Source organism: Pseudophryne corroboree, chromosome 5, assembly GCF_028390025.1.
Source record: "Pseudophryne corroboree isolate aPseCor3 chromosome 5, aPseCor3.hap2, whole genome shotgun sequence".
NCBI lineage: Eukaryota > Metazoa > Chordata > Amphibia > Anura > Myobatrachidae > Pseudophryne > Pseudophryne corroboree.
The window spans coordinates 831,664,452-831,685,487 of record NC_086448.1 but is presented as its reverse complement, the minus strand read 5'-3'; the positions used below and the strand labels follow the sequence as shown (position 1 = coordinate 831,685,487).

The 21,036-nt window shown below is 45.4% G+C and overlaps 1 protein-coding gene across 1 annotated transcript in view; it reads right to left on the bottom strand.

Annotated features, from left to right (window-relative positions):
* Positions 1-21,036, bottom strand: part of LOC134928620 (vasoactive intestinal polypeptide receptor-like) — a 279,693-nt gene that overhangs the window by 28,993 nt on the left and 229,664 nt on the right. Inside the window, exons 7-10 of the mRNA XM_063924545.1 lie at positions 11,893-12,046; positions 9,004-9,064; positions 6,543-6,606; positions 4,989-5,080 (exon numbers count right to left, since the gene is read on the bottom strand). Of these exons, the coding sequence (XP_063780615.1) occupies positions 4,989-5,080; positions 6,543-6,606; positions 9,004-9,064; positions 11,893-12,046 (371 nt within the window). The remainder of the gene's footprint in view (positions 1-4,988; positions 5,081-6,542; positions 6,607-9,003; positions 9,065-11,892; positions 12,047-21,036) is intronic.

Sequence of the window (21,036 nt, the reverse complement as noted above, 5' to 3'; positions counted from 1 at the left end):
CTGAGGCAGGATAATGTCACATACATCACACTGGGGGCTGATAGGGTCATACATCTTTACCCTAGTACCACCTACCTATAAATGAGGCAGGATAATGTCACATACATCACATTGGGTGCTGATAGGGTCATACTTCTCTACCCTAGTACCACCTACCTATAACTGAGGCAGGATAATGTCACACACATCACATTGGGTGCTGATAGGGTCATACTTCTCTACCCTAGTACCACCTACCTATAACAGAGGCAGGATAATGTCACACACATCACATTGGGTGCTGATAGGGTCATACTTCTCTACCCTAGTACCACCTACCTATAACAGAGGCAGGATAATGTCACACACATCACATTGGGGGCTGATAGGGTCATACATCTCTACCCTAGTACCACCTACCTATAACTGAGGCAGGATAATGTCACACACATCACATTGGGGGCTGATAGGGTCATACATATCTACCCTAGTACCACCTACCTATAACTGAGGCAGGATAATGTCACATACATCACATTGGGGGCTGATAGTGTCATACATCTCTACCCTAGTACCACCTACCTATAACTGAGGCAGGATAATGTCACATACATCACATTGGGGGCTGATAGTGTCATACATCTCTACCCTAGTACCACCTACCTATAACTGTGACCAGTAAAGGGGAAAATTAGATTCTGTGCTGTTTCTCCTAAATGTAAATTCCTCCTCGTGTTTATCTGCACTGTCTGAGCCAAAGCTCTTTATTACAGTGTCATGGGAAGGAAACAGCGCCTCTGCTTTAAACCTAAAAGGTCATTGAACGTAGTTTACAAAAGTGAAAACGACAAATCCGGGCAGATCCTTTTTGTTCCTGTAAGTGCTCCGAGCTTTCCACCTGTGCACAACCCACATTGTGCGTCACACCCACCAGAGAAGTGGCTGATTTTCCCATGTGCACGCAGGGCGACACGGACTGTCTGCGTTACTCGCGTCACTATTTTGTGTTTGAAATTTTTTATAACATTTGTGGAAATGCGCAATAAAAGGTTTCTAGAAGAGATCACCTGATAGGTGCAAAAGACCGAGATCAGGACAAGGACCGACGGGGTGACACCTCCTCAGTAGGGTGCATGTGTTTCTGCCGTCATGGGTTATCTGAAGGGATCACCTTGACATGGGGGATGGGCTCACATGTTTGGACAAATATGTGCTAATTAAACTTTGCGTTATTTGCAGAGTTTTTATATCTGTATTGACTCTTAGTGTTCTTAGTGCTTAGATGTGGCACCTGCAGACCAGCAGCGGCCAATAGTACCCCCTTGTGTGTTATAGACGTGCACAGCTAAAGAGGGGATGTGGTTTTGGGTAAATGGGTGTGGACTCACAAGAGTGCACCCCCTGCTGCAGATATGGAGGGGGCGTGGTCTAGTGGGTAGCGCCACCCCGGCCCCTCCCCACACCCCAGTTATATCACTCTGGGGGCGTGCTCAGCATCCCTGGAAATACTGGACGGCCCCCAGAGACTGGTGCCTGAATTTCACTGTGGAGGAGCTGGTATTTTGGCGTCATTCCCTCGGAGGGGGTGACACCCAGAAGTGGCCCGCACCCCCCTTGTGACGCCTGCGCTGACCATGAAAGTATGTATTGGGATTCAGCAACACAATGAAGCAGAAAGTACAGAGACAGGCAGCTGAAGACAGAGCATGAGGCCAACCATTGGGCTAATGAAGTGGCAGACTAGTCCTCCAGGTCACCACACAGCTGGCATCCCGGAGGATAATATAAAGACCTGAGTCATTCCAGGTTGGCTGCGGACGCATACTGTAGCTTAATTACAGAAGCTTGTTACTTATCCCAATACGGTGTGAGATTATCCCGGTGTTGAGGAAAGTTCCTAAAGTGACCCCCCTATGACTGTGGCGATGGGACCACATAACGTTTAGGACAGATGGCTACAGCGCCAGCAGCCTGGAGAGCCACGTGCGATTACACCGACCAACGGTCACCTTATCACCAATCATATTTCAGTGATGTAGGGGTCACTGTGTGATGCGGATTCCGAATATGACCTCGGTGTTGGTTGACTGGCTCTAATATGTGACCTACAGAGAGGAGAGACAGCGTGAACCACTCATCTGTCACCTGACAGCGGCCAAGCCCTTATATACGGAGGGGGAATAGTCTAGAAATGATCGTTGAGAGAACACCTACAGTATTCGGGTCTCACCTTCTAGAATGGTCTGGTAGATTCCCATGTGCACGAATTAATCGTTAAGTGCCCTAGTAATTGAGTTTCCATTATCTCAAGAACTGGAGCCAATTCGGAAAAAAAACCTACATACATTTTTTGTGTTGGGATGTAAATGCTGAAGGTCAGAATACTGACCACGGCATCCAGATAGTGATGTCCCCCCAACCCTCCCACCTTCCCCACCCCGCAGCCTAACCCTCCCCGGCGGTGCCTAAACCTAACCCCCCCTTCCTGCAGCCTAAACCTGACCATCCCCTCCCACAGCCTAACCCTGACCCCCCCCCGGGGGTGCCTAACCCTGACCACCCCCCATCCCCACTACCTAAACCTACCCCCGCCCCCACACGTCTTATCTCTCCAGCGGTCCGGCAGTGTATTGTTTGGGATCCCGGGCGTTTGTATGCCAGCACCGAGATTGTGATCTCAGTCCGGATTCTGGCGCCGGCATTACGAGCTGTGTCGGGATTCCAGCGTCTGTATTTCGAATGCCGGGATCCCAACTATCGGGATCCTAACCGGATCCCATTTTTTAATTCAGCATCTCCAACCTACCCAAATATTACCGGCACCGATCTTAAGGCTCTACAATCCACAAACATCATTAGACGGTTAGATACCACAAGATCATACATGTCAGTTGTATGTTCGTCATCATCGCACACATGCAGTATGAATGGCGACTCGCTGAGCACGCACACGCGTGTCTAGCAGTATTAGAGGTGGGTGCTACAAGTGTATCAGACTGGGGCGCCCAGAACCATCAAACAGAGGCTGCGGGAAGAGGATTTATTTCTGTCCGTCTGTCTGTCTGCTGCAGCACGGCACTGTACACAGGGATGATATAAGAGGCTGCACAGGTAATTTCCGCCCCGGCACTGCCGCAATACGCACTATGGGAATTCCCTGCTGTCATATTGTGGTTTTGTCTCACAAATTCTGGCTAAGAACATGTAAATAACCTCAGCCGCCCCGAGCACCACACTGCGCACTTAATGCACTTTCTGTTTACATCTGCAGAAACATATTTGTAGCAAATGTAATATCCTGTTGTTATCATTGTTACACTAAACATAACACTCAGACACAAACAAGGACCAACAATCCAAACAGTTACATTAACTCAGTGAGTGATCCTGGCTGTAGTTCCCGATGTTCACATTTGCAGAACGGGTTTTGCAATCGCATCATAGGGATACCTACGCCTTTGTCTGATTGACAGGCAGAGGCGTTTGCAAGGAGGGGCGCAGGGGGTGGGGTTGTCAAAATTATTTTTACTATCCGTGTTCTTAGTACCTAGAGCATGGGCCTTCCACCTGTGGTCCTCCAGCTGCTGTCGAACTACACATCCCAGCATGCCCTGCCACAGTTTTGCTATTAAGGCATGCTAAAACTGAGGCAGGGCATGCTGGGATGTGTAGTTCCACAGTAGACCCATGGATTATAGTGTGCAGCAGCATTTTTAATATGCTTAGAAAGAGTGTGCAGTCCAGCCCCTCCCCCCTTTTACAGTACAAATGTGTAAGATCCACTCTAAGACAGCAGGCGCAGAGCCGACTCAGCGTGAGCCCAGGAATGTTTAGGGAGGCTGCGGAGAGGGACGCCAACGGACGCAGCGTGTGAACGGCTGCTAAACTTAGACTGCCAGCTGCATGGCGGAAGGAGAGATGACAGAATTGCTCTCAGAATGTATCCTGTCACATCAGCGTGACGCTGCGGCTATTTACACATAACCGTCGTGAGATGCAAGTTGGGACAAAGAATACGCATCTCATTAAATGTAACAAGAGTTAATGAGAATAAGTTTGACAAGTATTTTCCTGGTATAAAAGTCCATGCGGAGGACAAAGGGCCCATCTTACGGTTCAGTTCCACTCTCTCTGCACGGAATACCGCTGGACAGAAGCCTAGTGGGAGACCTCATGCCCCAATAAACAATCTTCCGAGGCCTCCCAGCACCAGGCATGACATGCACGGCAAATGGAAATCCGTATTCAATCATCTTAAACATGGACCAGTGGTAATCTCAGACGTTGCAAATTTTAAGAAAGGACCAGTGGTAATCTCAGATGTTGCAAATCTTAAGCAAGGAGCAGTAGTAATATCAGACGTTGCAAATCTTAAGCAAGGACCAGTAGTACTATCAGACGTTGCAATTCTTAAGCAAGGAGCAGTAGTAATATCAGACGTTGCAAATCTTAAGCAAGGACCAGTAGTACTATCAGACGTTGCAATTCTTAAGCAAGGACCAGTAGTAATCTCAGATGTTGCAAATCTTAAACACGGACCAGTGGTAATCTCAGATGTTGCAAATCTTAAACACGGACCAGTAGTAATCTCAGATGTTGCAAATCTTAAACACGGACCAGTAGTAATCTCAGATGTTGCAAATCTTAAACACGGACCAGTAGTAATCTCAGATGTTGCAAATCTTAAACACGGACCAGTGGTAATCTCAGATGTTGCAAATCTTAAACACGGACCAGTAGTAATCTCAGATGTTGCAAATCTTAAACAAGGACCAGTAGTAATCTCAGATGTTGCAAATCTTAAACACGGACCAGTGGTAATCTCGGACGTTGCAAATCTTAAACACGGACCAGTGGTAATCTCGGACGTTGCAATACTTTGTATACTGTAATTAGCTTACATCAGTGATATGAGTTACGCACACCATGCACTCTATGGGGCCTGGCAATATAGTTCCCACCCCTGTACAGTACAGACAATGATGCAAATGAATAACAGTGACACCTACGTATACTGGCTGTTCTCATTTCTCCCCACATCCGGCGAGTGCAACTTTTGAACCAAAATCCTGATGATACAGATGAAAAGAATAAAATTGACCTAAAAGGGAATAAACAAAACAGTCACTCTAGAGCGCACGGATACATAACGCGTCTTCAGAACACAATACAGGACACAAGGAAACAAAACAATGGCAGATGAAGCACAATGCAGCCATTCCACCAGAGCCTGTCTTCTACTGGAACTCACTGCCCGCTGGAAATAGCGAGATAGGATGGCAGCCATCTTGGACCTGACATCAGCCTGCTTGGGACTTTGTGTCATACATCACAAGTATGATGATGTCAAACCCATAGAATACAGCTATGCGAGACGAAGCAGCGCCAGGCGGCGGATAGGCGATAAGGCGGCTAGGGCTCCTTTCTAGCTAGAACCGTTGGTTAGTAGTTACCACATTATGACATTCCGGCGCAGATGCACAACACACACAAAACTAGAACTTTGTCAGTAAAAAAACAACTAAACAAAACAATAAATGTATTATATGAAAGAGCTAAGAAACAGCTATAAAGGAATAAACCAGACTTATAGCTAGAGATGAGCAAATCGGCCGCTGTTTGCTCCGGACGGTTAGCGGCAAAGGGTCCAACGGTTCTATTATCTGCAAATCCATTAATGAAATGTCATCACTGTTCCACAAATAAAATAAAAAAAACATTCAAAAAAGATTTTGCACAGGTATAAAAGTCATATAAAAAAGAAATCGTATCAGTCCCAACGTACTATATATATATATATATATATATATATACACACACATACACACACACACACACACATACACACACACACACACACACACATTTTCACTTTGGTCTGCAGAATTCTTAAAAAAAAAAATTGGTTCAAAAGCCACAATTTCCGAACTCCACATTTTGTAAACCAGCGGAACACTAAGATTTGTACAAACTGAGAACATGATGAAATGCTTTGCTCATCTCTACCTATAAATGTTCTTCTTATAATATATATATATATATATATATATATATCCCGATACCTACAGAACTGTGTTATTATCATACAGTATAAGCAGGCTGCAATATAAGGGTTACAAAATGCAGCCCTGCGTTGTTACCTTTCCCGCATGACTGGCAAGACCCCTCACTACCTTGTACACCGCCCCCCCCATATTTACAGAGGAGGAATAATTAGAACTGAAACACGGTAATGTATCTGCCAGTGCTAAGAGCCTGGGTAATGATAACAGTTATCGTGTGGAGTCGTTTCTGCCTCCCTCGTATAAATCCACAGAACGATCTTCCCTGAGTGTTTTTTATTTATTTTTGTAACATTCAGCCCCCTAATGTTCCTTGTGATTGTGCCCTCGGCGGTTACGGAATGACGCCTTAAACAATGCGTGTACTCAGTAATACAGGATCTGATGTTTATTAAGCGCCGTTATTTAGGCGAGTGCTGACGTCACTGGCATTGCGCGGAGACTCGCCGGGGTGACCTTTGTGTGTATAGCAGCTGTTGGAAGTGTTATAAAATACTTTACCGAAATGGAGACCAATATTGGAGCTCTGATGATCCAAAACGAGATTTCTATTGTGTCCCAACACCTGCGAAGAGATCACATACAGTATAGTAACGCGGATTACTGGTGTCACAGGTATATTACATTCTATCAGAGCATCAGGCAAGCTGCGGCCTCATTAGAGCTACTGTAAGTACACACTACCCAATCATCGGAACCATCAGACGATTTTCAGCTACTCAGTCCGCTAATCGCAGAGTGTGTGCGCAGCACCCGGGGCCTGTAATTGATCCACAACTGGCCGGGTAATGACGTTTCTCCAAAACCATGAGTCCATATCGTGCATGTTTTGTACTGTGTATAAAGTTCCGATAATCTTAACTATGCACAAATATGTGTAACGAAGATCTCTGAATTCTAATATTATGTGGGATATATATCTGGTTACTGTTATCACTCAGGGTGCTGGGGGAAACAATTGCCTTTTTTTCTTGCTCAGAAATACCCCTCCCTTTCGAGCACATGAATGATATCACTAAGCTAATTGAGCATCTACCAATATATATGTGTGTTGTGAGAGGCAGAGAGGTTCCTGCATTAGGAGGAGGTGCAGGCCCTGACATGCCACATGGAGCATTATGGGGTTGCTCCAAGGTAGGTAGCTCTTAGCTTAGACATATTGTAGTAAGGAGCCATTATCAATGTGGCTCCTTGCTGGTTAATCTTAGACCCAGATTGGGGTAATGGAGGTGTGAGGTGTGGTGCCTCTGGACTGGCTGATCTGGATGGCTTTAGTGTGGCATACCTTTACATTCTATTAACACTTTTCACTTATTAATTTTTTAACACTATTTCTCTATTTTAATTGCATTTCATTTTTGTATCACTTTCTCTATAGCTTCGGCTTCCTAAATACTAATTTATTAATACTATCGTTTTTTCACTGGTGTGCTACGCTGGTCTTTCTGGCTTATGCTGGTGTTTTGGGGTGCCACACCCTGCACCTAGATATAGCGCTAGGGACCCCAAATATACAGAGACGCCTTGATGCGGCTTTGGGGCTTAATCACACATTTGTGCAAATATGTGTAACGAAGATCTCTGAATTCTATTATTATGTGGGATTTACATCTAGTTACTGTTATCATTCAGGGTGCTGGGGGAAACCAATTGCCTTTTTTTGTTGCTCAGAAATACCCCTCCCTTTCGAGCACCTGAATGATATCACTAAGCTAATTGAGCATTTACCAATATATATAGTTCCGATAATCTGCCTGACAGATCTGCTTATAATTACTGATTGCGGCGATCTCAGGACGGATGGGATTGGTATGATAAATCATTAGGGTGTGCACTCAGAATCTGATGTTCTCAGGATTGTTTAAGCACTAAAGACGGCCGGTTGGTGAGTGAAATCGTTCATGTGTGATAGCCAGCGATTGGAATCATTACTAATTGGAGAATAAGTAAAAAATAGGCAATTTATTCTCCCCCAATCCATTTATCAAACCCAGCAATCTCCAGAATTACAGAGCAGTGGGGGTCATTCCGAGTTGGTCGCTCGCTAGCAGATTTTCGCTGGTGTGCAAACGCTAAGCCGCCGCCCTCTGTGAGTGTATATTAGCTTTGCAATAGTGCGAACGCTTTCATCGCAGAACGGCTACAAAAAAAACTGTGCAGTTTTAGAGAAGCTCAAAACCTACTCAGCGCTTGCGATCGCTTCAGACCATTCAGTTCCGGATTTGACGCCACAAACACGCCCTGCATTCACCCAGACACGTCTGCGTTTTTCCTGGCACGCCTGCGTTTTTCTGAACACTCCCTGAAAACGGTCAGTTGCCACCCAGAAACACCCACTTCATGTCAATCACTCTGCGGCAGCCAGTGCGACTGGAAAGCATTGCTAGACCTTGTGTAAAAATACATCGGCCGATGTGAAAGTACGTTGCGTGTACGCATGCGCAGAAGTGCCGTTTTTTTTTGCCTCATTGCTGCGCAGCGAACAAATTCACCTAGCGATCAACTCGGAATGACCCCCAGTGTGCTTTCAAATGCTACACACATAAGAAGCAAGACTGTACATTGTGCACATACAGTATATAGAGACAGGAGAAAGGTCAGGGGCACAGGACTGTAATTGCACACTCTGTCAGCCCGCCACTTCTCTGTGTATCTCTCCGCAGGCTGACAATGTCTCCTCTCTGTGATGGTACTGTCAGGAGGAGGTCAGGTGTTATTAGGGAACGTCTGACAACGCGGCTGATGAACACTTGGATTTTTGATTTGTCCTGCAATCTCTGCTGACCCAAGAGTGTCACTCACATAAAGGCATCAATTATTGCTGGACTGATATAAAGTCAACTTAGAAATGTTATATAGTATATGCTTAGTATAAAGTAACAGCTGACGGTGTATAGTACTGTCCACCGTTCTACACGGACAGTAACATCAAACACAAGACATCTACATCCGATTTCCTTACCCTGTGTCAAAGACATAAATCCGCGTAATTGTCCACGCTGTGATGAATACGGTCGGCGCACCTGTAGATGGAGCAAATACGTTCAGTTAATCGGCGTGAAATTCAATTTGAAATAATAGAGTGATATATATTGTGGTGAGAGGACATTTCTGTCTGTGGGATCAGCTCCCTCCAAGAGAGAAGAAAACAAGACCTGCACATTCTGCACCTGCAGTAGTGATTTATAACTCCGGGCTTTCTGGATTGCACAGTTGCAAGTGGAAAAACAGAAGTCCGGGTTTTCCAGCTCAACCAGAGCCAACAGGAAGTCAGAGTGGTTTAAAACTCCCAAACACCCACTACACAGGGCACTGATGCCTGTTAGGGGCCAGCGAGTAGGATGCAGTTTTGTAGTGCCAGGGACTGTGGACATTGGTGGTGCCAGGTGAGCCTGGCGGATGGGGGCTGCAGGCCGTTGCAGCAGAATGATTATTGACCACGGGAGGTGCTAAGACGTTTTATGTTCATTTGTTTGTTTTCTGTATGTACCTGTGTACCCAAGCCGATGAATGCCATGCACAGTGTCTGATGCCAGTAAAGATACTGTGCTTTACCAGAAAACCTGCCTACTGAGTCCTTATTTCCAGTACAGTTTTACTGTGCAAGGGCACTGAGACGGGGGAGAGTGCATACTAATTACTGGGCCCGTATCAGTTGGAGAGGCCCAGCATGGGCCAGCTGCTATGGGGGACAAAGGGGCTGTAGATGGAGGAGGACCAAGGGAGCCACCAGGACCTGAGGTAGGGGATGAATACTATCCAACAGACACAGCGTGTGTGAGTACCAGGAGGGGTGGGCTGTAGATGGAGGAGGAGCATGGAGCCACCAGGACCTGAGGAAGGGGATGAATACTATCCAACAGACACAGCGTGTGTGAGTACTAGGAGGGGTGGGCTGTAGATGGAGGAGGAGCATGGAGCCACCAGGACCTGAGGAAGGGGATGAATACTATCCAACAGACACAGCATGTGTGAGTACTAGGAGGGGTGGGCTGTAGATGGAGGAGGAGCATGGAGCCACCAGGACCTGAGGTAGGGGATGAATACTATCCAACAGACACAGCGTGTGTGAGTACTAGGAGGGGTGGGCTGTAGATGGAGGAGGAGCATGGAGCCACCAGGACCTGAGGTAGGGGATGAATACTATCCAACAGACACAGCGTGTGTGAGTACTAGGAGGGGTGGGCTGTAGATGGAGGAGGAGCATGGAGCCACCAGGACCTGAGGAAGGGGATGAATACTATCCAACAGACACAGCATGTGTGAGTACTAGGAGGGGTGGGCTGTAGATGGAGGAGGAGCATGGAGCCACCAGGACCTGAGGTAGGGGATGAATACTATCCAACAGACACAGCGTGTGTGAGTACTAGGAGGGGTGGGCTGTAGATGGAGGAGGAGCATGGAGCCACCAGGACCTGAGGTAGGGGATGAATACTATCCAACAGACACAGCGTGTGTGAGTACTAGGAGGGGTGGGCTGTAGATGGAGGAGGAGCATGGAGCCACCAGGACCTGAGGAAGGGGGAGGTGGCTGCAGCCCATCAGTAACACTAGCGCTGCCGGTGTCATCTATTGACGTAGGGTGATGGAGCAGGTTTTTTCTGTTGGAATGACTGTGCAGGGCAATGGAGGTGGTGGGACTAGTTTCCCCTACCATTACAGTTGGTGGAACTCCTTTCACCTCGTTCCCCCTCACTTTAACCCCTGCCTGGCAGGGAGACTGGTAAGGACATGGGAAGAAGGACTGCACAGAACAAAATAAAGTGCAAAGTCTCCAATAGGGGAATGTGGGGAGGTGCAGTGTGAGATGTATGTTCACAATTACTGTTCTGAATTTAACGGATATTAAATCTCTTATTGCTGTGTTCTCATTAGTGTAACACAATAGAGGTAATGATTCTTTATAGTAAAGTCTTTTTATTAACTTTTCTGCCCATTTTTTACCCTTTTTTTACATTGCACAGCGCCAGATTCGCTTTTTCGGCGCCGCGGAATCCTACATCGCATGTTCTACTTACTGTAGTCTCCCAACCAAATTTTGGTGACTTTCTGGTTGTTAAATCCAATTACGCATTATAAATACTAAGGTTAGACTGCTAACGTGGTAATTAGCATTGCTTTAGAAGGGGTTGGGAATGGCTCTGGCCGGAAGAGCCCCGGGAGGCGCCTCCTTGTAGATTTCCATCTAGCGATCTGTAGAATGTTGCCCACTACATGATGACAGACGGATGCTGCTATCTGCTACACATCAGCTCATATTTACCATAACGGAATCATTGTGGCCTCTTACTAGACTTCCAGGGAGACTGTTCTTGCAATTATTTGTGCACAGGAACTCTGTTACACATGCAGACTGTATGCACACACAAGTCACTGACACATATATTGTGTACCTGTAACACAAGGTATACAGTATCTGTTTCCGTAGTCACACCAACAATTAAGTCATGACTGTGGAAATGTTTATTATGGTGGATTTGCTGCTCCTGAGAATGTACGTCATATGGGCTGACAATTAATATGTTAATTCTATTCTTTGTTGGGATTAAGTATTCTTTAGTAGACACGATGTATGAATATATAACGTCCCATCAGTTCTTCCTATGCCGCAAGAATACAAATCAATGCAGTTTATGCACAGTGCCGCGTGGGTAAATGGCCCAGCCAAAACATAGGGGTCACCGCATGGGCCTTCCCGGGAAATGCGGCACCAATAATGGTGTTAACCAGACAAAAATGCAGAAGTGTATATGATAATTTAGGGCTGTATTTATCACTATGGTGCTTGGGGGAGTTGGAGTGTCTCACTAGAGGTTGGTCCTGTAAGTAAATCAACATTTACAGAACTTACCCCAGCCAATGAGAATGTACCACCAGAAGTACTTCCTCTCCGAGAAGAAGGAGATGACCAAGAGCGTGTGCAGGTAGAGACCTTCCACCAGCAGCCAGAAGAAGTTGGCCATGATGCAGTACTGGAAGAACACCATCGCAGCCTTGCAGCCGGCCTAGGAGGAACGTAGAACACATGTATATCAGGACACTTGTAAATCAATAATCAGGTTGTTTTGGTGCATTTAGGTCCGTCGTCCTAGTGTGTACCCAGCATTACTCACTTCCCCATGTGCCTGATCCTACAATCACTGCAAGTGGTCACTATGACTCCATGCAAAGCCATGCGCCACTGGAGTTTCCCTAAAGCAGGAGCGGTGACGGGACTGCAGGAAGTTCTCAGAAATGGAAATATTTCAGCTCAGGGTTTAATGGTGGTGGAAGGTTTTACCCCATGCACACCACTCACTGCAGACAGCCTCGCACAGCAGCGTAATGACGGATACAAGTGTCATGGAGCTGCATTGTAGGGTTTGTGGCTCTTTGTCAGGAGGGAAGAGACAATTACTCATCATACAGACACATCCATTTATCTCAGTGAGGGTCGCAGGGAGTGTGGTGGAATCAGAGGCCTGCAGGACTGATAAATGACGACGGCTGCTGATTACAACTTCCATAGCCAGGGACGGTGACATCAAAACAGAGACCTTTCTAAACGACCTTTTGTGCTTTTGTCCCCCTTATATCTCACTATGGGTCACAGCAGAACGGATACTGAGATCACACACAGCAAAATATCAAATGTGCTCCTAGGAAGAGATTTGAAGTAACAGAATTATGCAACGCACGCCACTGATTACAGCCCACACAGGCCACGGGCCACACTCCACTGATTACAGCCCGACACAGGCCACTGATTACAGCCCCACACAGGCCACGGACCACTGATTACAGCCCACACAGGCCACAGGCCACACTCCACTGATTACAGCCCCACACAGGCCACTGATTACAACCCACACAGGCCACTGGCCACACTCCACTGATTACAGCCCCACACAGGCCACTGATTACAGCCCCACACAGGCCACGGGCCACTGATTACAGCCTACACTGGGCCGTACGCCACTGATTACAGCCCACACAGGCCACACTCCACTGATTACAGCCCACACAGGCCATACTGCACTGATTACAGCCCCACACAGGCCACTGATTACAGCCCCACACAGGCCACTGATTACAGCCCACACAGGCCACTGATTACAGCCCACACAGGCCACGGGCCATACTCCACTGATTACAGCCCCACACAGGCCACTGATTACAGCCCACACAGGCCACGGGCCGTACGCCACTGATTACAGCCCACACAGGCCACGAGCCACACTCTACTGATTACAGCCCCACACAGGCCACTGATTACAGCCCACACAGGCCAAGGCCACACTCCACAGATTACAGCCACACACAGCCCACACTCCACTGATTACAGCCCCACACAGGCCACACACCACTGATTACAGCTCCATACAGGCCACGGGCCGCACTCCACTGATTACAGCCCCACACAGGCCACAGGTCGCACTCCACTCATTACTGAGCCACATTTATGGATGTTTCAGCAGTTTTGCTCCATCCTGTAATCTGACCGCATACATGGAACATTCCTTTACTGATAGACTTACTGACTGATGGTCATAGGTTTACTGACTGATGGTCATAGGCTTACTGACTGATGAAGATAGTCTTACTGACTGATGGCCATAGTCTTACTGACTGATGGCCATAGTCTTACTGACTGATGGTCATAGGCTTACTGACTGATGGCGATAGTCTTACTGACTGATGGTCATAGGCCTTACTGACTGATGAAGATAGTCTTACTGACTGATGGTCATAGGCTTACTGACTGATGAAGATAGTCTTACTGACTGATGGTCATAGGCTTACTGACTGATGAAGATAGTCTTACTGACTGATGGTCATAGTCTTACTGACTGATTGTCATAGGCTTACTGACTGATGGTCGTAGGCTTACCGACTGATGGCAATAGTCTTACTTACTGATGGCAATAGTCTTACTGATTGATGGTCATAGTCTTACTGATGGTCATAGTCTTACTGACTGATGGCAATAGTCTTACTGACTGATGGCCATAGTCTTACTGACTGATGGCCATAGTCTTACTGACTGATGGCCATAGTCTTACTGACTGATGGCCATAGTCTTACTGACTGGTGGAGTTAGTCTTACTGACTGATGGTCATAGTCTTACTGACTGATGGTCATAGTCTTACTGATTGATGGTCATAGTCTTACTGACTAGTGGACATAGTCTTACTGACTGGTGGACATAGTCTTACTGACTGATGGTCATAGTCTTACCGACTGATGCCCATAGTCTTACTGACTGATGCCCATAGTCTTACTGACTGATGCCCATAGTCTTACTGACTGATGCCCATAGTCTTACTGACTGGTGGAGTTAGTCTTACTGACTGGTGGAGTTAGTCTTACTGACTGATGGTCATAGTCTTACTGATTGATGGTCATAGTCTTACTGACTAGTGGTGTTAGTCTTACTGGCTGATGGTCATAGTCTTACTGACTAGTGGCGATAGTCTTACTGACTGGTGGACATAGTCTTACTGACTGGTGGACATAGTCTTACTGACTGATGGTCATAGTCTTACTGACTGATGGTCATAGTCTTACTGACTGATGGCAATAGTCTTACTGACTGATGGCAATAGTCTTACTGACTGATGGCAATAGTCTTACTGACTGATGGCAATAGTCTTACTGACTGATGGCAATAGTCTTACTGACAGATGGTTATAGTCTTACTGACAGATGGTGATAGTATTACTGACAGATGGTCAGTCTTAGTGACTGATGGTCATAGTCTTACTAACTGATGGCGATAGTCTTACTAACTGATGGCGATAGTCTTACTAACTGATGGCGATAGTCTTACTGACTGATGGTCATAGTCTTACTGGCTGATGGCCATAGTCTTACTGACTGATTAATGGCAACTGCTGAGTACCACTTCCCTTATACTGTATACTGGTATTAATGACAACTGCTGAGTACCACTTCCCTTATACTGTATACTGGTATTAATGACAACTGCAGAGTACCACTTCTCTTATACTGTATACTGGTATTAATGACAACTGCAGAGTACCACTTCCCTTATACTGTATACTGGTATTAATGACAACTGCAGAGTACCACTTCTCTTATACGGTATACTGGTATTAATGACAACTGCAGAGTACCACTTCTCTTATACGGTATACTGGTATTAATGACAACTGCTGAGTACCACTTCCCTTATACTGTATACTGGTATTAATGACAACTGCAGAGTACCACTTCCCTTATACTGTATACTGGTATTAATGACAACTGCAGAGTACCACTTCCCTTATACTGTATACTGGTATTAATGACAACTGCAGAGTACCACTTCCCTTATACTGTATACTAGGATTAATGACAACTGCATAGTACCACTTCCCTTATACTGTACACTGGGATTAATGACAACTGCATAGTACCAATTCCCTTATACTGTATACTGGGATTAATGACAACTGCATAGTACCAATTCCCTTATACTGTATACTAGGATTAATGACAACTGCATAGTACCACTTCCCTTATACTGTACACTGGGATTAATGACAACTGCATAGTACCACTTCCCTTATACTGTACACTGGGATTAATGACAACTGCATAGTACCAATTCCCTAATACTGTATACTGGGATTAATGACAACTGCATAGTACCACTTCCCTTATACTGTACACAGGGATTAATGACAACTGCATAGTACTACTTCCCGTATACTGGGATAAATGACAACTGCATAGTACCACTTCCCTTATACTGTACACTGGGATTAATGACAACTGCATAGTACCAATTCCCTTATACTGTATACTGGGATTAATGACAACTGCATAGTACCACTTCCCTTATACTGTACACAGGGATTAATGACAACTGCATAGTACTACTTCCCGTATACTGGGATAAATGACAACTGCATAGTACCACTTCCCTTATACTGTACACTGGGATTAATGACAACTGCATAGTACCAATTCCCTTATACTGTATACTGGGATTAATGACAACTGCATAGTACCACTTCCCTTATACTGTACACAGGGATTAATGACAACTGCATAGTACTACTTCCCGTATACTGGGATAAATGACAACTGCATAGTACCACTTCCCTTATACTGTACACTGGGATTAATGACAACTGCATAGTACCAATTCCCTTATACTGTATACTGGGATTAATGACAACTGCATAGTACCACTTCCCTTATACTGTACACAGGGATTAATGACAACTGCATAGTACTACTTCCCGTATACTGGGATAAATGACAACTGCATAGTACCACTTCCCTTATACTGTACACTGGGATTAATGACAACTGCATAGTACCACTTCCCTTATACTGTACACTGGGATTAATGACAACTGCATAGTACCAATTCCCTTATACTGTATACTGGGATTAATGACAACTGCATAGTACCACTTCCCTTATACTGTACACAGGGATTAATGACAACTGCATAGTACTACTTCCCGTATACTGGGATAAATGACAACTGCATAGTACCACTTCCCTTATACTGTACACTGGGATTAATGACAACTGCATAGTACCACTTCCCTTATACTGTACACTGGGATTAATGACAACTGCATAGTACCAATTCCCTTATACTGTATACTGGGATTAATGACAACTGCATAGTACCACTTCCCTTATACTGTACACAGGGATTAATGACAACTGCATAGTACTACTTCCCGTATACTGGGATAAATGACAACTGCATAGTACCACTTCCCTTATACTGTACACTGGGATTAATGACAACTGCATAGTACCACTTCCCTTATACTGTACACTGGGATTAATGACAACTGCATAGTACCAATTCCCTTATACTGTATACTGGGATTAATGACAACTGCATAGTACCACTTCCCTTATACTGTACACAGGGATTAATGACAACTGCATAGTACTACTTCCCGTATACTGGGATAAATGACAACTGCATAGTACCACTTCCCTTATACTGTATACTGGGATTAATGACTACTGCATAGTACCACTTCCCTTATACTGTATACTGGTATTAATGACAACTGCAGAGTACCACTTCTCTTATACTGTATACTGGTATTAATGACAACTGCAGAGTACCACTTCCCTTATACTGTATACTGGTATTAATGACAACTGCTGAGTACCACTTCCCTTATACTGTAACTGGTATTAATGACAACTGCAGAGTACCACTTCTCTTATACGGTATACTGGTATTAATGACAACTGCTGAGTACCACTTCCCTTATACTGTATACTGGTATTAATGACAACTGCAGAGTACCACTTCCCTTATACTGTATACTGGTATTAATGACAACTGCAGAGTACCACTTCCCTTATACTGTATACTGGTATTAATGACAACTGCAGAGTACCACTTCCCTTATACTGTATACTAGGATTAATGACAACTGCATAGTACCACTTCCCTTATACTGTACAGTGGGATTAATGACAACTGCATAGTACCAATTCCCTTATACTGTATACTGGGATTAATGACAACTGCATAGTACCAATTCCCTTATACTGTATACTAGGATTAATGACAACTGCATAGTACCACTTCCCTTATACTGTACACTGGGATTAATGACAACTGCATAGTACCACTTCCCTTATACTGTACACTGGGATTAATGACAACTGCATAGTACCAATTCCCTTATACTGTATACTGGGATTAATGACAACTGCATAGTACCACTTCCCTTATACTGTACACAGGGATTAATGACAACTGCATAGTACTACTTCCCGTATACTGGGATAAATGACAACTGCATAGTACCACTTCCCTTATACTGTACACTGGGATTAATGACAACTGCATAGTACCACTTCCCTTATACTGTACACTGGGATTAATGACAACTGCATAGTACCAATTCCCTTATACTGTATACTGGGATTAATGACAACTGCATAGTACCACTTCCCTTATACTGTACACAGGGATTAATGACAACTGCATAGTACTACTTCCCGTATACTGGGATAAATGACAACTGCATAGTACCACTTCCCTTATACTGTATACTGGGATTAATGACTACTGCATAGTACCACTTCCCTTATACTGTGTGCCAAAACTAATTCTGCAGTATGACGGGGTGAGGGTATACACTGACATATCCAGTATATGGAGTTCGGCCTGTACTGCTATGTAATGGGGGTATAGTGGCTTTAGCCTCCCAATGAAGGCACTGACAATAATGTATGGTATTATAATGTCATATAATGACATCTCCTGTGCATTTTTCATATACTGTACAAATGACACATTCCACATACACCGATATAACGATTATTCCCGCTCGTTGTAAAACAAGGTGTCTCTTTATTAATTAGGATTTCCCGGCACCAACCGACGCAGGTGCGGCGCCCACAGGCTAACCAGTGTAACCATTACTCAGCAGAGAAGGCGATCCCATCAGACCTGCGATACACTCCACTGCACAACCCTTATTACACACCTCAGACACAGCTCAGAGAATGTTTCCATTACATGAAATAGATGAGACACTTGTTACACTCCGCACTCACCGGAATGCGCCCGTTACCTATGGAACCGTATAAGCACTCTGGAGAACCCTATTACACTTATGTGAGCGATGTGATGACCTGTCAGCGGGAAAGCCTTGTAACGCAGGTGTGCCGCCTAATCACAAGGCTTCAACCGTTACTGGGCGCCACTGCGACGGCGTGGAACTACAAGTCCCAGCATAACCTGCCAGCTGGAAGCTATACACATAACAGAATCAAAATATGTGAATTAACTTTTTCTATTCCATTATACTGACTAAATTTAATTAGAATAAAATGAATTAAACAGAACGTCTGCGGCGGTACTGTAAGACAGACAGGGCTATCTCTCCATTACAACACCTAATCATTCTAATTAAATAGAAATTCATTAATTCTGTATTTGAGTAAAACAAAACAAAAGACCCATTAATAAGACAAACGATTAAGGAGCAGATTAGTGAGCTGCGAATTCCGGCGTTCATTTTCCACGCACGTCGTGTGGGCCAGATTATACTATTTACATTTTCTTTAATACATTATGGGGGTCATTCCGAGTTGATCGCTAGCTGACGTTTTTCGCAGCGCAGCGATCAGGTCTCTACTGCGCATGCATATGCACCGCAATGCGCATGCGCGTCGTACGGGTACAAAGCGCATCGTTGCTGAGCGATGGATTTAACGAAGAATCCATTCGCACCGCCGATCGCAAGGAGATTGACAGGAAGAAGGCGTTTGTGGGTGGCAACTGACCGTTTTCTGGGAGTGTATGGAAAAACGCAGGCGTGTCCAAGCGTTTCCAGGGCGGGTGTCTGACGTCAATTCCGGCACCAAAAAGACTGAAGTGAGTAAGTCCAGACCTACTCAGAAACTGCACAAAATGTTTTTGCAGAGCACGGCTGCACAGGCGTTCGCACACTTGCAAAGCGAAAATACACTCCCCCATGGGCGGCGACTATGCGTTTGCACGGCTGCTAAAAGTAGCTAGCGAGCGATCAACTTGGAATGAGGGCCATAGGAAGGGTGTAGCGGTGGGAGCTGCGTCGCTGGCGACTGATTTTATGCATATGAGATCGCAGTTGTGCGTCAAGACATGCTCCGTAAATGGTCACGAAACGCCTGCATTTTTGCAGAAACATAGCACCCTCCCTTTTACATTCTATTACAAACAAGAATAATTTCCCAGTTCAAATGAATATACAGAGGTCATAGCAAGGTATCTATTATCACCATCCGTGCCGCTGTGACTGCGAGATAACGCAGATCTCTCTATTTCAGAGATAAGACAGACCGATAGGGGTACATTTACTAAAGACCAATTTTAGATTTAAGATTTAAATCGATCAACATCGACACAAAATCGGCCAGCGTGTTTCAATTCCAAATGGATCATTTAGTAACAGTTGATTTTTTATTCCACTGTAAATGTGATGGTCCATCGGTTTCTGTTTGAAGTTCTAAATGTGTTCTATTCACCTTCAATAAAAGCAAAAATCACTAAAAAATACAAATCTATCGAAAAGCGACCCCAAAAACATTGTCAAAAGTCACAAAATTGACCTTTAGTAAATATAACCCTTAGCAAGACATCTTCGATGCTTAGAAACCGCGTACTCCGTCATAACCACAAATCAGACGCGAGGAACATCAGTTCCCTGAGGGGAGCGTCTAGTATCCCTTTGTGGAGAGGACCTTTCCGATAAGCCCCTGGGTCCATGTCACAAACTATTTGGAATAGTAACCTGTGGTGAGCGGAGCGAGACACTGAGCCCGAAGTGTGGCGAGGGTCCAATGCTGCATAGAAAAAAAAAATTACCTCAAACGAACAGAGAACGGAGAAAACATTTAGGTGCTGTAAGGGCGGAAGTTCTCTCCTGCCCTCTCGTTTTGTCACTTCCAGGTCCTGAGCAGGAAGGTAACATAGACACAACCGATCCCTGAGGGTTGTCTCTATGTTGCCTTCGTGCAAAGGACCTGGACGTGACAAAACGAGTGGGCAGGAGACAACTTCCGCCCTTACAGCACCTAAATGTTTTCTTCGTTCTCCGTACGTTTGGGGTATTTATTTTTTTTCTATGCAGCATTGGACCCTCGCGGGCTCGGTGTCTCGCTCCGCTTCGCTCGCCACACTTTTCTATTCCAAATAGATTGTGACATGGACCCAGGGGGTAATGGGAAAGGTCCTCCGCACGAAGAGAATCTAGACGCTACCGTTCCCTGAGTGCCTCCGTGGGCGCGCAGAACAGCCGTGGGACGTGTGACGCTGGAGCCATGTTTTATGCATTCGAGATCGCATAGGCGCATCGGGACACGCCCAGAAAATGGTCGCGACACGCCTGGGTTTTTGCTGGTACCTCCCCCAAACAGCCTCTTCCTGTCACTCACTCTGCACTGTGGACGCAAGGAATGCGCAGTCTGCCAATAATTGTGACCGCGTCTGAATCAGGCTCAGTGAGGCGGATTCCTTTAGGCCTT